This window comes from Leptonotus elevatus, chromosome 6, assembly GCF_054856555.1.
Source record: "Leptonotus elevatus isolate MCC_2025b chromosome 6, RoL_Lele_1.0, whole genome shotgun sequence".
Lineage (NCBI taxonomy): Eukaryota > Metazoa > Chordata > Actinopteri > Syngnathiformes > Syngnathidae > Leptonotus > Leptonotus elevatus.
The window spans coordinates 8,174,949-8,190,911 of NC_141244.1; the positions used below are offsets into that span (position 1 = coordinate 8,174,949).

Sequence of the window (15,963 nt, forward strand, 5' to 3'; positions counted from 1 at the left end):
GAGCAGAGCTATTTTGGCCAATAAAGGTGGGATGTTTAAATGGTAAGTATAAACAGAATACAGAATGAAAATCTGAAATTGCTTTTGAATTGTGGTTAATCAGAACTATTAAAAAAAAATGCCTGGACTAACATAATATTTTGTTGCACAACCTTTTCAAATTCAAATAGCTTTATTGTCATAGTACACAAGTTACAATGAGATTCGTTCAGGATGCCCTTACGCCGTGTGAAAGTGCTAAATATAAATAAATAGTGCAAATAAGAACATTTAATGCCTAAGGTAAATAAAATGGCAAGTTTAAAAGATCACTGTGTAGAATGATAAAAATTCAAAATATAACATATTAAAAGAAGAATGCAGCAGCTTCCACCCTTCACTCACACCCTTCAATTTTGCAGTTTGTTATTGTTTGAGAGCCTGATGGCCCAGGGATAAAAAGTGTTCCTGAGTCTGTTAGTCCATAGCCTGGGGGCTATTTACCTCTTGCCCGAGGCCAGCAGTTCAAAAAGACTGTGACTAAGGTGGGAGGGGTCCTGGATGATTTTCCACGCCCTGGCTAGACCCCGATAGTCTGCAATGTCTTCAAGGGATGGCAGGGTGAGGCTGATGCCTGGTTTATGACTCTCTGTAGGGCAGCCTTATCCTTCACGCTGAGGCCAGCAAACCAGACCGTGATCGTATATGTCAATACACTCTCCACTTTCGAGCGTTAGAACCTCATCAGCAAGTCCTCCTGGAGATGGCACCTTCTGAGTATTCTCAGGAAATGTAGTCTCTGCTGGGCTTTGCCGACCTCCGTTGTTGTGTTGGTCTACCCGTGCTGTACCAGTTGTTTCAGTTTTGAAGAGTGCTTTTTCCAGAGGGCATGTTTCAGCTCCTTCCACAGATGATCTGTGCTCAATTTTTTTTTTTTTATAATTCTGTTGAACCACAATTCAAAAGCCTTATCTTATTAGTCAATTTTAATAATAATAATTTAAAAAAAATTCCCTTTGTTATTATTAAATTTCTTTCAGAGGGATAACACCAATTTTGTCTATTTGTGTACCTCTTATTTACTCATTTTTTATACAGGACTTGTAGATAAGATGCCACTTACAAGATAGCCATCTGACAGATGTAAATATCAATGGCTGGTGGTGTTTCGTCCATGCCCAATAATTGACAGACCATTTTCGAGATGGCTTTGCATTTCCTTCCGGGCTAACATGACCCCCTATTACTGCAGAAACAGTAGCAATCGGGCTTTGTGTGCGCCACCAGACATAGGCGAGGAAATTAATAGTGGAGAAAGAGGAGATGAGAGACTGAAGGCAGATGTAAACAATGGGTAGGTGCTGACAAAGGACTGACCGCGGGGACACTAGTGGAGAGCAGATGAGTCATATTACTGCAGCGCTGCACAGATTGAAATGCCACTGCAGTTGCTGAATGTGCACATAATTTTTGGCTGGATTGAAACGCCCTCATATTTTATTTTACTCTTAAGTACTTTGAGGCACATTTGTATTCAATGAGCAACTTACTTTTTTTTTTAAACAATTGACAAAACAAATATTCATCTACAAGCACAATACTATAATTCAATTCAATATGATCCAAAAATAATATGTGAATTATCTTTTTAAAGGGGAATTCAACCTAAAACAGGCATGTGATTTTTCCGCTAATTCGCGGAATTCCGCTTTTTTTATCCCCCCCCCCCCAAAAAAAAAAAAAAAAAATCCGATTTCGTCTCTCTACAGCATTCCGTTTTAGTGTTTCCGCAACTGAAATGAAACCGATCTTGCGATTGGCGGAAGTCTCCGTGTTGACCAATAAGAGTGCTTGTTATAAAGGCATAGGAGTATGCCATTGTTTGTAGACCAATAAACGCGCTTGTTATAAAGGCATAGAGTATGCCATTGTTTGTTGACCAATAAACGCGCTTGTTATAAAGGTATAAGAGTATGCCGTTGTTCATTTCGCACACGTTTTTGCCGAGTGTTTAAAGAAAGATGTCCGTGATCGAACGCAAAGATGCTCCGCGAGTTAAGGAAATTGACAAACTCGTAAAAAACAAGTTTCGCTGGGACTGGTTAGAGAAGGATATATCGACAAATGTTGGAAAGAAGACTGTGACGAATTTGTTCAGTGACTTCATTCGGAAGATCGATCGTGCCGGGAAAGCGCTTTGCATTTGGTGCCGTGATACCATTGACTATGGCGGGAGAGGTTTCAAAGCTCTTGAAAGTCCTACTGAAGAAGCTGTCATCGTTGGTCACCAATGTCCTTGATGAGTCAGAGCTGGGGAACTATGATCTCGAGGTGAGAGAATACCAGTTGGACAGTGAGTTGCCAACACCTTTGGACTCAGAGGGGAAGGCAATTGCACTGGATCGTTGGTGGGCTCAAGTCTTTGCTGTTGGAAGATACCCAACCTTGGCCAAGATGGTGAAGGCTCTCATGAGTTGCTTCCATGGGCCTCAAGTAGAGGGGGCTTTCAGTGTCATGGGTGATGTCCTGAACCCCAAAGCATGCAGAATGGACATAGCCACATACAGTTCTATTCAGACTGTGAAATATGCCCTAAGAGCAAGAAAGACCACCTGTGTCAGCCATTTTGGCAGGAAAGACATTCTGATGGATCCTGTGCAGTCCAAACTGTGCCTAAATCTGAGGACATCCTCCAAAAGGTACAGGGAGGAGAAGGATGCAGAAGCAGCTATGTTGTCTGCAAAACGAACAGAACTTGCTGTGAAACAGGACACTCAAATGAGCAAGGCTGCCTCAAGAAGAACCATCAAAGCTGCACAGAAGCAGGCTAGAAAGACCCATTCCAAAGCAATGAAGTCTAGGAGGAAGTAGTGTTTGTGTCATGTGAATGGATTGTGCTCAAGAATGAACACTTGTATATTCCTGTAAATATGTTGAATGTTTTAATGAGCAAAAAATAGAAAAACATTATTTATGACATAAATAATTTTTGAATGTGACTGATTTTGAGTTGACTAAAACTGCAATTTTATATGGGATAGTTCAATATACATTGGAAATTTATGCTGTTGTTTTGTCTATTTCTTTGTCATCTGAGTGCATTGAAAGTACTTAAAATCACGGAAAACCCATGAGCTACGGAAGCCCCCCTGGCCCCCCCACCAGGGCGCTGCCCTGGACCTAGCTGGGTGCCTGCGGCCCCCAGACCACCGGCTAAATTTTCAGATAATTTTACTTTGGTCAAATCACATGCCTGCTAAAAATGAGCACTAGTCCTCCATGACTCTAAACATGGCTTTCTGATTAATATTGTGTTTGTGGGATATGAGCTAATCAACAAAATCCACCCCTTTTTTATCCATCTCAGGATGGGGCAGCCATTTTGCCAATTGCTGTTGACTGAAAATTACATCACAGTTGATCAGGGTTCAGGTAACGACCAATCACGGCTCAGCTTGCGAATGTCACATGACCAAACTCAGGAAACAGGCGAACCATGATTGGTTGTTAGCTGAGCCCTGAGCAACTGTGATGTTTTCAGATAAAGTTTTCAGTCACAAGCAAGTGGCAAAACGGCTGCACCCGGAGGTTTATAAACATGGTGGATTTTGCTGCTTAAGTCATACTCCACAAATGCTATATTATTAAAAATATCATGTTTAGATTAATGGGGCCGCTTAGAACATAAATGTAAAGAAAATTATTCAAAAATCAAGCTGTATACCTACAATAGCTTGTTGGTAATTCAGGAACCAAAAAACAACGTAGTTTAACAGTTGTGGATGCAAAGAGAGAAGGAATGCTAATTCTCTCTAAAGATAGCCCTCCAGCTATACCGACCGTGACCTGTTCCGTTTTATGTTTCCTTTCCTTACTTTGTACCGCTTGCCTAGGCAGCTAATCCGGCCCGTGATCAATAATTCCCTTTCTACTGCTCACAGTTTGGATCTATCCCAGCAGCAAACAGCTCAGCAGATATCTCTTTTTTTCTTCTCTTGTTTGTCATTCACAAACTCCGTGGCTGTGAGGAAATATCGAAAATGTTGCTGCAACGGAGAAATTTGAATACATTTAGTGTGTGTGCACTTAGTCATATTATAGCCTCCTGCTAGGCTCATCTTATTCCGATGTGAAATCACTCAGTCAGCCTTCATCTTAAATCTGCCTTGTGTGAGGCCTGAGCTCACCACCTCCATGTCATTGATGTTTTATTGTTGACAGCTTCCAGCAGAAGCTACCTACCTACTGTCCCTCTGTCTGTCGGAGCGATTTGCGCTCAATCCATTTTATGCTTGGATGCTGATGGGGTCTGTCAGCACGCGCTGCATGCCCACAGACAATTAAACGGAAACACAAAGCTCGCTTAATGAAGCTCGGCAGGAAAAACATCCTCAAACAAGGTTGTTTTACCATACAGATAGAAGTTGACAAGGTCCAATCTAGTCGTGTCAGATGGAACCACATGACTTCATGGGGCATTGTTTTGGTTTTATGCACTGGCAGACTGTGTGAATGTCACTCCATAGCTCTGTTTTTAATTATGAGTTGATTGTATACATGAGATCAATGCACTTTCATTTGAAATACAGTCTATGCATAATGGTCTGGGCACGGGTTACAGATTAACTAGTTGAAATATTTGTCTATTTAAAGGTGCTCACACACGGGGGCATCAGTTATTGTTTGCTCATCGGTGAGTGTCAGTTGTTCTAGTGCAGGGATCACTGACATGCCGCCCAAAGGCAATGGACAACATGAATAGCTTGTGAACCTGTTACAAAAATAGCTATCCAGTGATGGGTTATTGTAATTTCCTAGGAGTGTTGTAGAAGTGACTGCAGAAATTTGTGGAAATAAAGTTTTGCGTATTGATATTGGTCCGTTTCCCTAACTTTTTAAATCATTATTAATTGTGAGAAACATTTTACATGATATGCCTGAACTGTCTGCAGATAGATAAATATATTTTGAGCACATTTTTGGGGTCACTCGACGTTGTGCTTTGTATTTAATGTGAGTGAATACATAAAAAATAATAATAACTAGAGCTGCGGGCAGCTATAAAGGGCCCTCACAGCCCGGGCCACTTTGGGGTACTTGCAAGCGGTCCCGCCTCTTCCGTGCGCTTGAAGCAGACTTGGTCGACTGAGACCAAGCTTTTGGGATAGCATTTGATAATTTTTGATCAGAATTGACAAGCCAGATGCTTCATTTATCATTCCGAACACATTTCAAATATTACCGCGATCATAAAGTTATTGAATCTGCTAAGCTACTAATTAGCGAAACTTAGATGGTTGCAGAAGTTACACACATCATTCATTTGAGATAGACATACAGGTTGTGTACAAAGATAAACAACAGAAGTCACTTGATGTCAGTCAAGTACATAGAGTCCATTTATGTCCCGAATTATGTAGACTTCAGATTAATTACGAGCGGATTATTGAGGATAATACCGATAGTGACCGCTGGAGGGCACTGTTGTATCGTATAACTTCCAAGTGGCGTTGTTTCCAAAAACACATGGCTTATTCCTGTGGATAGCCCAGACCATAAAAGTCTGCTTGCTAAACAGGTTTTTAGATCTCGGTAGAGATTGTAAAAACGAAATCCAGTCCCTGCTGGAGGGAAATTCAAAGAGATTCGCCCCAAAAAAATGTAGGGTGAGGGGCAATATTCGTTACGCTAGTAAAAGTAAAATTTTGTGAATAAACTATTTTCAGTGTTTGCATTTAGATACAGCAGCAGAGTATTTGTTGTTGCTTACCTCGAAATTACTTTCCTCAAACTTATGATTGGTTAAAGTAACCTTAAAGTTAGTTGTTAAAGTGTTAGACATTGCTTTGGCTTGAGCTTGACAGCTTGCAAAAACATTTTCATGTTTTTAGATCACACTCGGAAGGAAATCACCAGAAGGGTAAAATATAAATAACCGTTTATTTAATTTCTCTTTCTTTCTCTGTGTTTTAGAATTTTAGTTATCTGTTGCTGTGTTACTATATTTTCCAAAATGATTGGAGAATGCATGTTCGGAATTTGCCTGGGCTCAGTGTGCAGCCTGAGCACTTGAACGTTTATTTTTCCTGTGATCCGGCTTAGTTTCTGTAAAGTACTCTGTGTTGTGGTTTTAAAACTCTGAACACTCACAATTTTTGTTCTACTTTTTGTTTGTAAATCATATCTATATGCTGGGCGCTGAAGCTTTTTGTTGAGATTGAATAAAAAAATCAGTTTAATGAATTGGAAAGTTATATCACTGACCTATATTTAAATATACCTACATTATTTTTATAGCAAGAGCTTATCTCTTTAATGTGTTATTGTTACTGTTTTGATGGGATTTATAACAGTACTTTCTTTTTTGTTAGTGAGTTGGGCTTCAATAGGCCTAATCCTACTTATTTTTTTACAGGTATAGTATTATGACATACAGTAATGCAGTATCAGAACAATGAATCTTAACAGATGTCTCTATTTGTATGACTTTTTACGAATATTACAAGCCTTATATCCATTATAAATATTCATGGTGCTACATTTTCTTATGCCTGTGTCTGTTCACATTCCTTGTCACCTGGATGAATGATCAGATGTTTCCAATGTCAAGCTACTTTGTTATGCTTTAGCCCGTGTGTAGGAATAAGGAAACACTATACAGCAAGTGTAGTAAATGAGATCATGTGTATGCACATGCAGGCTTGTGCAACCAACGTGTGCGTCGAGATGAAGTTAGATGGGTCTGAGCCGGGCACTTTAATCACCCAAATTCTCCTTTCCTTCCCTCTGGCCATCTACTCATCTCATTATGGACAGGAGAAGGTGAGAAGTGAGGCCCGTGTCGCCCTATCCATTAATTATTGAACCCTGTCTTCTTTTACTCTAGCTTCTCATCTCCAGTCTCTGATAACCTTTACAAAAAAGAGCACTGGCTATACTTGTGGCTATTATATAGTTAGAGGTACAGCAAAGGGGTCCTTACTGTGTAAGGACGTAACTACTACTAACTACATGACACTGACACAAGCGGATATATTTTAAAATAATTGAATGAATTGTGTTAATAATTGCTGCAATTGTGGCAAAGTGCCAAAAAGAATGACTGTATTTGTTACTACTACAATGCAATTATTATCCATGCAGACTTGTGAGCCTCCTGTTATGGCCAGTCAATTTAAATAGCTCAGTTGGAGTTTGCTGAGGTCAGCATGGCAGAGTCATGCTCAGAAAACCTGAAGGCGACATGACTGTGATGCTGAGAATCTCACTGTTATATTCTTCTCTCCCGTGTGCCTGCGTATCTGTGTGTGCGTGACTGCAGGTTTGAAAGGACAACGTCAAGTGTAGACCACCTTGAAAGCGCTGAGAACGAGAAGGAAGACGCTGCTAGCACCATGTTCAGCACCAAAAGGTCAGCACCATGTCACTTTTCTTACATGGGCAATGTAGACCATTTAAATAGAGATTAAGTAGAGACTTGGTGACTTAATCCAAAGTGCATACATAAGCTATACATGCATGCTGCAATTTATTTATAGCTACTACATCTGATAATCCTTCAATTGTGTGTAAATAGTACTTTATTCAGACATGTTTCATCATGGTCCTAGTTCCCTGTCTGCCATTTTCTATTTTTATTTTAGCTTGTGGTAGCATCCATGCATAAATCATTGGCCTTGTGATTTCTGGGGAGTTTCTGTGAGCTACAAATGGTTATCCAATAAGAGTAAGGTGGGTTCACTAGGAGAGGTGATGCCTTGAGAAACGCGCCCTTGAATAGCAGATGGGGTCTGAAACCTTTTACTTTCAAGAGTTATTTTTCTGTAAATTAACTCTGGATTTACTTTATAAATAAAAACCAACAGTTAATGTTTTAAATGGATACTTTTTTACTATTTTTCACAAGGATGAACAGAGGACCCAAATGTACGATTCTCAGGTTTAAAAAAAAGAAAGACAGATCTGAAAGAATCAACAAAAATTTGCAGCGAAGCTGGGCAAAAACAATGCCACTTAGGATCACAGCAAAGCTGGAAAAAGACTAAGAAAAAGTACAAAAGGCTGGAGGCAAAAACTGACTTTAGCAACATCATCAAAAAGGCAAAAAAAAAAAAATCATCATGTCTAAAAATCTATATCGTCCTGTGTTTTTTCTTTTTTAAGACAAAAACATGGTTGTGCTTTACCTTGACAAGTTTCGGCGACGGCTGCCGCCTTCCCCAGAAGCTGTCAAACTGACAATTGTGACAGTTTGACCGTTTCTGAGGAAGGCGACAGTCGTCTCCGAAACAACCTTTTTTTTGTCTTAAAAAAGAAAAACCACAGGACGATTAACAAAAAGCATGGAGACTTAGACGTAAATATCAGCTGGGAGTGGCAGTAAAACTTCAAGCCTCTTTTTGATGACTTTTTTTTTTTACTGTTTACCAAATTGTTGCTTATTGTGAAGTGTGCTAAGATGAGTTTATTGCCCCCATATACAAAGCAAAAAAGTGGTTGAACAATGGCTCATATCTCAGAAAACGTTAAGCATTTTATTTGAAGCTTTTCTGTGTTTATTTATAAAACACAAAATCTATTTAGAAAACATAATACAATAAATGAAAGAAGAAGAATATTAAAATAAAACAGCACTATATAGGCCAAACTTCATTTAAACTATAATGTAAACTAAAACCAGTTTTCAAGGAATGCAGGAAACTGTAAAAAACAAAACGAAAAAACAATAACATAGTGCTTGCCATTTAAACCAGTAAAAGTGCTAGCGGAGTTTATGCCATGGACTTCCATTTTTCAGGTGTCAGGACTCAGGATTAATCCACTTTAGGTTCTTCTAGTCCGTAGAGATTCTAACTCGCGTGTGAATGTTTATCCACTTCAGAGAAGCACATTGATGTATTACTTTTCATGGTGAAGCAAAAAATTTAAATCACATACTTGGTTAGTTTTGGCCAAAGTTACAAAAAGTCACAGCCAAGACTCCAGAGCCACTGGTTGCGGTGTATTGCCATAATGATTGTGGTGCTAAAAGGTCAAATATAATTTGGCTGTCGCAATACGGCCATAAGATAGTCATTTTGCAATCATTGGTATTGGTAGTTAACATGATTACATGTCAGAGAGAAGAAGACATAAATGTCTTGTGATGAGGACTGAGCGCCATCACACTGCTGCCTGCATCCAGCATCCACCTGTCTCCCCACAGTGTGTGATCATCATACTGTGGGTGAGAAGATGATTAAACCAAGCCAGCACTTTGTCTTGTGGGAGCTGTGTCAGCATAGCAGATGACACGGATATGCTCAAAATGACTATAATAGGTTGCTATCTGGAAAGTCAAAGCTTCTAAATCATATTCGCATTTTTGCTGAATACGAAACTACTCATTTTTCCCCTTCTAAACTGCTGATTGAACCATAAAACGGTGGAGAAAATCTGTCTAACTGGCAGAGGTGGCTATTTCCTGTTGTTGCTTTATTTGTGAATTTGTAATATTGGTTTTCGGCGTGGTTTCCCTGAGGCCATGTCAAACAATTGTATACAACACACAAGCGTAAATAAAAGTCCCATTAACATTTAATCTGAATGTGGTAAATTAAGTTTGAATTTCAATGGAATGATGGATAGCACAGAAGCATGGATATTTCAAAGCGTGCGTTTTTGCGCTTTTGATGAAGTGTTCTAAATCCTCGTAAGCTGTTTCACAGTAATAAACAAAACTGGAGAGCAGCATTTCCACAGCTTGTTTGTGCCTCAATGTTCTCATTAAAATGTAACTGGAGTGCTGTTAAACAGACTCTTTTATTCTTTGACATTTATGACGTGACGCCACCACAGCTGTGATTTTTGGTTATTCATCTAAGTCAACTTGCCATGGCTGCTCTGGTTACGTGCTTTCATAAGTCTGCCTCAATATAAAAGAAGATATTAATACAACTGAATCTTGCCGTGCTGCTGCCACGTAAGCCATACGGTATAATAGCATCCCTACATTACTTATGTGTTTATCATGCTCCCTTGCTGCCTTTTTAGAGGGATGTACTGAGTGGACTTAGCTAAGGCTGCAAACACGCGATTTAGGAAATATTCAAAGTTGATTTGGTCTAGTGGGCTGTTCATCCAGATGATGCACAATCTTTTAGATCCTATTAGGTAAAGGCCTGTCTCCCCCACCTCTGTCCCCTCTTATAACCAATATTGCTGTGTGTTCTATCACCACTTTAAAAAGACGCAAATACCTTTGTACTAAAAAAATCTATATACTGTACATAAAAAAAAATCCTGTGCAGACCCCAGTAACCTGGAAAACTTCCGAGCCATCTCATATTCACCATTCCTTTTAAAAATACTGGGGATCTTCAGTTTCAGTGTCAAAACACAACCGTCTGACATTTTTATTGTCCAACATTTTCAACACTGTAGTTGGATCTAAGTGCACCTTTTGACACAATTTCACACCATAGCCTCATTGATAGACTTGCTTTTTGTTGGCATCGCTGGCAATTTGCTCTCCTGGTTCCATTCCTAGCTCTGTGTCCACTCTATTAGCGACGGTGTCACTCAAGGTTCCGATGTAGGCCCTATCTTTTTTTTTTTTTCTTTTTTTTCTCCTTTTTTTAAGAGCTCAGTATTGTTCATTCGGAAATGTCATCATCATTGCTCTTTTTTTTTTTTTTTTTTTTTAAATATATATATATATATATATATATATATATATATACACATATATACATACATATATACATATATATATACATACATACATACATTTTTTTTTTTTGTGTGTGTGTGTGTGTATGTGCGTGCGTGCGTGCGTGTGTGTATTTGTTAGCTCACCAGAAAACCTATTAGAAAAAAAATCTCATACCGTTCACCTAAATCGAACACCAGGAGACCCGAGGGGACCGAAGAAAACCAAGGAAGGTGAAATCCAGCACCGACCAGACACCCCCCACCAGAACTCCTCCCCAGCCCAAGAAACATCCAGACCCCAACAAATCCAAAAAACATAAAATCAGGGAGGCCTCAAGAGACCAACGGAGAGACAGAGAAAAGGAAGGAAGGACAGACGAAGCCGCGTGAGATCCGAGACACCAGCCTCCACCGATTCAATAACCTGAGGAGGAAACAGATTGTGTCTGAGTTTCGGTAGATGCTGGTGTGGTGGATCTGGCATGTATGAAAATCTCCACCAAAGAGGGGAGCCGTCGACCCCCGCCGGAACAGAGCAAGCGCAACACCTCAGGGCCCCCCAGGCCGCGGCAGCGCCAAAGGACGACCCCCGGGCCCCACCAGGGCCACCGGCCGGAGAGCAAACCCAGGAGCAGGAGCGCCCCCCGCCCCAACACGGCCCGCGCCCCCGGCCCAACGCAGCAGGACGGGGCACTGCAGGCCCACCAGGCACCCCACCGGCCCCCAACCCCCGCCCCCCCCCACGACCCCCCGCCCCCCATCCACCCCCGCCACCCACCCCAACCCAGCCCCAGCCGCCCCCACGCCCCCAATCCCCCAGACACCCCCCACCCCGCAACCCCCACCACCGCCCCCCCCAACAAAGCCGCCCCCCCCCCCCCGACCCCACCCCGACCAACCGGCAGCCCCCCAACCCCCGACCCCCAGCCCCCGGGGACCACCCGCACCCAGGCACCGGCGCCGAAGAGGGGCCGGACAGCGGAGCGGAGAGGGCAGCCGCGCCCACCCCACCCCCCGCCGTGTGGAAGGACGGAACACCGGGGGCAGAAGGGGGAGATGGGGGCACCGGAGGGCGGCCGACACCCCCGAACCCCAGGCCCAGCGGGGGAAGGCCCCGGTCGTCACCCCAGCGTTCTTTGTGAAAATTAACCCCTGTTACTGAGTCCGCCAGCTCGCGGACTGGCGAACTCTACCCCTAAACCGTGAATGTGACCCCACCCAGTGTATATACAAGTGTGTGTGTGTGGTGCATTAAAATTAGGAGCAGGTGAACCGGAGCCGATGGAAATGATATTCCCACGCTCCGATCCACCCGCCACCCAAGCATGTTGCTGAGTGTATGTGGTGCATTAAAAAAAATAGATAGGGCGGGGGGGGGGGGGGGGGGGTGGCGACACGGACAGGGGACCGCAGCACTGCTCTATACTGCGGCCCCCAACCGATGGCACCCCCACAAGCCCCCCCCCCACCCACAAGTTGTGTGGTGTATTAAAATTGGAGGGGAGTTGTAGGGTGAAGACGGTGTTTCCACCCTACCCCACCCCCCAAAGTGTGTTATGTGCCCTATATGTCTATAAAAGTGTATTGTGCAAACCTAGTGTAGTGAGTTAAGAGGTGTGACCAGCGGGGCCCCCCCCAACCGGGCGGGGGCAGGAGGCGCACCAGCCCACCAAGCCCCCACCCACCCCACCAGGACCCCGGCGGGCATATGGGACCCGTCCGGCGGGGCGATAGGGCTCGCCCCCCGGATACTGGGCCGATGTAGGCCCTATCTGATTGCTCCTTTATCGCCGAGTAAGCCCTGGATGCAGAGCGCAGTTGGAGGCGTGCCCCCACGTCGGGTGGACCTAAACTTTTTGCCTCCGACCACGCGAATTTTCGACCTCGAAGCACCTTCTTTCTTTCTTTGTTGTTAAACCTAACCCTAACCCTACCACATCACGATTACGTTATTGTTACTTTATTGAACAACGAACATTAAAAACGGACCAAAACCCAAATACTAACCTCAACCATCCAGGGAATGCGCTATCTGCTGGGGACATGTAGTACTGCACTTTGGCCTCTTCCACAAACCGTTAATTCCACCCCCATCTTACTGAGGGTTAAGTGTTTGTAATTTATTTTCATTATAGAGCTTGTTTGTATTAGCATTAAGCTAGCGGACTAAATGGCTAAGCTATGGGATTGTTTTCAATGTGTTTGACAGTATGTCAGATTTGACAGTTAGTAAATATCAGCTGGGAGTGGCATTAAACAACTTCAAGCCTCTTTTTGATGACTTTTTTTTTTTTTTTTTTTTACTGTTTACCAAATTGGTGTTTATTGTGAAGTGTGCTAAGATGAGTTTATTGCCCCCATATACAAAGCAAAAAAGTGGTTGAACAATGGCTCATATCTCAGAAAACTCGTAAGTCGAGTCACTCATATATCAAGGTTCCACTGTAGTTAAAAAGATAGACTACTTGCTCAAAACTGCAAGGTTTACTCACAGTGGTCTTTAATAGCACATTGTTCTGTAGCCTACGGTTTACACATAGCTCATTTGGACATCAGGTTTAGGGTAGAGGCCAGGTGATGTTCTGTTATCTATTTTTATTTGAGCAGTGTTTCATTCATTCTTACATTCATTCATTCTATGAACCACTTATCACCACTTATAGTCAGGGCTTGGTAAATACTAATATTGAGAACACAAAGCAAAACCCTAAATGTTTTTTTTTCTTTTACGTCTTTCAACACCTGTTCCTCCTTTGACAGACTTGATTGTAGTTGTGGTACGAGTGTGTAGTGTTCTAAGCATACAAAGTGCACCGCTTTACATAATGTTGGCAAGGTGCCTTCCAAATTGGCTGACTCAATGACAAACCCTGTTAATGTCAGTTTCACCACACATTATTCATGATGTCCTTGGCAAAGTCTTGTCCCCTTTGACATATCTAGGATCTTATATATATATATGTTGTGTACGCAAATAATATATATATATATATATATATATATATATATATATATATATATATATATATATATATATATATATATATATATATATTCTTTGCGGAGCAGTTTTGCAAATCAATGACTTCATTTGAGGAGCAATTTGCTAATTTTGTGAAGCAATTCCTTTAGTTTGCAGGTGAATCCCAGTGACCTTAAACAATAGAAATATGACAATAAAACGAATGAACATTTATATTAACAGTATTTATTTCTTAAATTGACATTGTGTATAGAAGCAAACTGTTTTTCTTGTCTAGAAGCAAAGCTAAATTGAAAAAAAAAAGATGATCTAGATGATTTTAAGGACATTTGTTGTGCATACACCTCAAAAGTCAAAATCAAAATTCTATTGTGAAAATAAACAAAATAGCATTAGTGATTTTATAAACATTTTATAGTATATTAATATATTCTTAATCAAAATTGCATTTTAGTTAGTTCCTTGGCTGAGTATGTAAAAACATAAGGAATTTGTCTCCCGTCGTATGAACAAGCAACAATGACAAAGACGTTACACATAATTGCAGAGTCTTTATGTAACGCAAGGGTACCATTAGTAATGTAGTACCGACCAATGACAGCTGTGCAAACAATGTAGAGAGTCACAAGCAAAGATAAAGTGTCCAGTAGTGCGGTAATTACAATACAATGACAGGTGTGCAGAAGATGCAGATAATCATCACATCATTTAAAGTAGTGCGGTAACTTGGATACAACTTTGAATGTGCAATGATGCAGAGAGCCTTTGAGCCCTTTTAAGTGCTGTGGAATATTGACATATATATATACACACATGTAGAGAGCTGAAGCTACAAAAATATTCTGGCTGGTGTACAGCATAGTGTACCGTATCCTAATTCATTTACGGTTCCAGTTCTGTTTAGCGAGTAGATCTTCTTGCCATATTCCAGACACTTATTAATGTGCCTGTTATTTGCTGTTGAAAAATTGATGCTCATCACTTCAATGTAGTTCCAACCACATGTCGAAAGGACTTAATTCTGGTGGTTAGCTTTGCAATTAGCATGGCTTCTCCCGTTTTTAGAACAATACTTGTCAGAAATGTCTTATTCCCCACCACGGAGGTGATGATTATTGACAGCTCCGCAACGTGTTTAGCCGCAGCTTTAGCTAGGCGAAGCTCATTGCTAGCTAGCTGGTGCAGCATAAGAAGCACCAAGTTTTGCCTCAACCTCCGACTAACCGCGGTGGGTGACGTGAATGACGCACCCCATCAAAGCTTTCTTGGATGGCTCGGCTGTTTTGCCATTCCATGAGGCGCAAAATATGATTCTAAACTGCTTATTTCGAGACTTGGTCTACGATAACTGCACATTAGCTCACGTGTAACAATCTCTATGTCGTTTCCTCGCCATATTATTTACTGTATCAGTCCTGACATTGACACCCGACTTAACTTATCTCCACCTTTATATAACATACTTGGATATCTTAACTGCCTGTACCTCTCAGCTGTCGATCGACATCAGGGGGCTTTGCACTTGATTACTTATGTATGTGGAGAGAAGCAAGTGGTGTCTGGGGACCAGAGTGCGTGCTGAGAAGTGTTAACCCCCCTGCAAAGGCCTGCTGATCCAATCATTATTAACAAGCTGTCACCCCAACGCTGTACGCCGACTCCTTGGGCTGACCTTCCGGGGTTTGTTACACTGTGACTATCGTTATCTGTTTTGTAAAATGAACATTGTAATCCTGTATATTTTTTTACTGATCTTTTTATGTTATTTAGTTGACGATAAAATCGGCTCACATGTTAAGTGGAATATGCCAACATTTTAAATGGAATAACATAACTCATTTGACGGCTCATTGAGCAAACAATTCAATGACATTGACCTGTGCTGTTAGTTCCTTAGCCCTAATACTGTAAATTGTTTATGATGACATTCACACTTGGATATAAACCATGTTTAATATACTGTAATCACTTTTGCTGCTTCAAATGTCTGTTAGTTTTGCTCTACGACACAGACAGATCCGCTGTGCAAGCCAGATTTTGATCAGCCAGTTGATCAGCCAAAATAGCAAGTGACAGCATCGACCTGAGGATGTAAAACTCTGCATTAAAGCAAGGTGCAAGTTATTTTCTGCTGACATGGAGTATGCTGATGCCACAGCTAAGTCATGGTCCAAGATTGGACAAATACAGTATGTAAGAATAGACCCAAAAGGTCATTGCATTATGTTTTAATTGAAATTTTAAATTTTATTTTTTAGCATTATTTCAGAGCAGGAATGTACTTTCTCTTGCATTGTTTGAGAATTGAG

The 15,963-nt window shown here is 41.4% G+C and overlaps 1 protein-coding gene across 1 annotated transcript in view; it reads left to right on the forward strand.

Moving 5' to 3' along the window:
• oxr1a (oxidation resistance 1a) overlaps window positions 1-15,963 on the forward strand; it is a 163,163-nt gene that overhangs the window by 12,163 nt on the left and 135,037 nt on the right. The window contains exon 2 of the mRNA XM_086077599.1: window positions 7,301-7,390. Coding sequence (XP_085933725.1) covers window positions 7,374-7,390 — 17 coding nt within the window. The 5' untranslated portion in view covers window positions 7,301-7,373. The remainder of the gene's footprint in view (window positions 1-7,300; window positions 7,391-15,963) is intronic.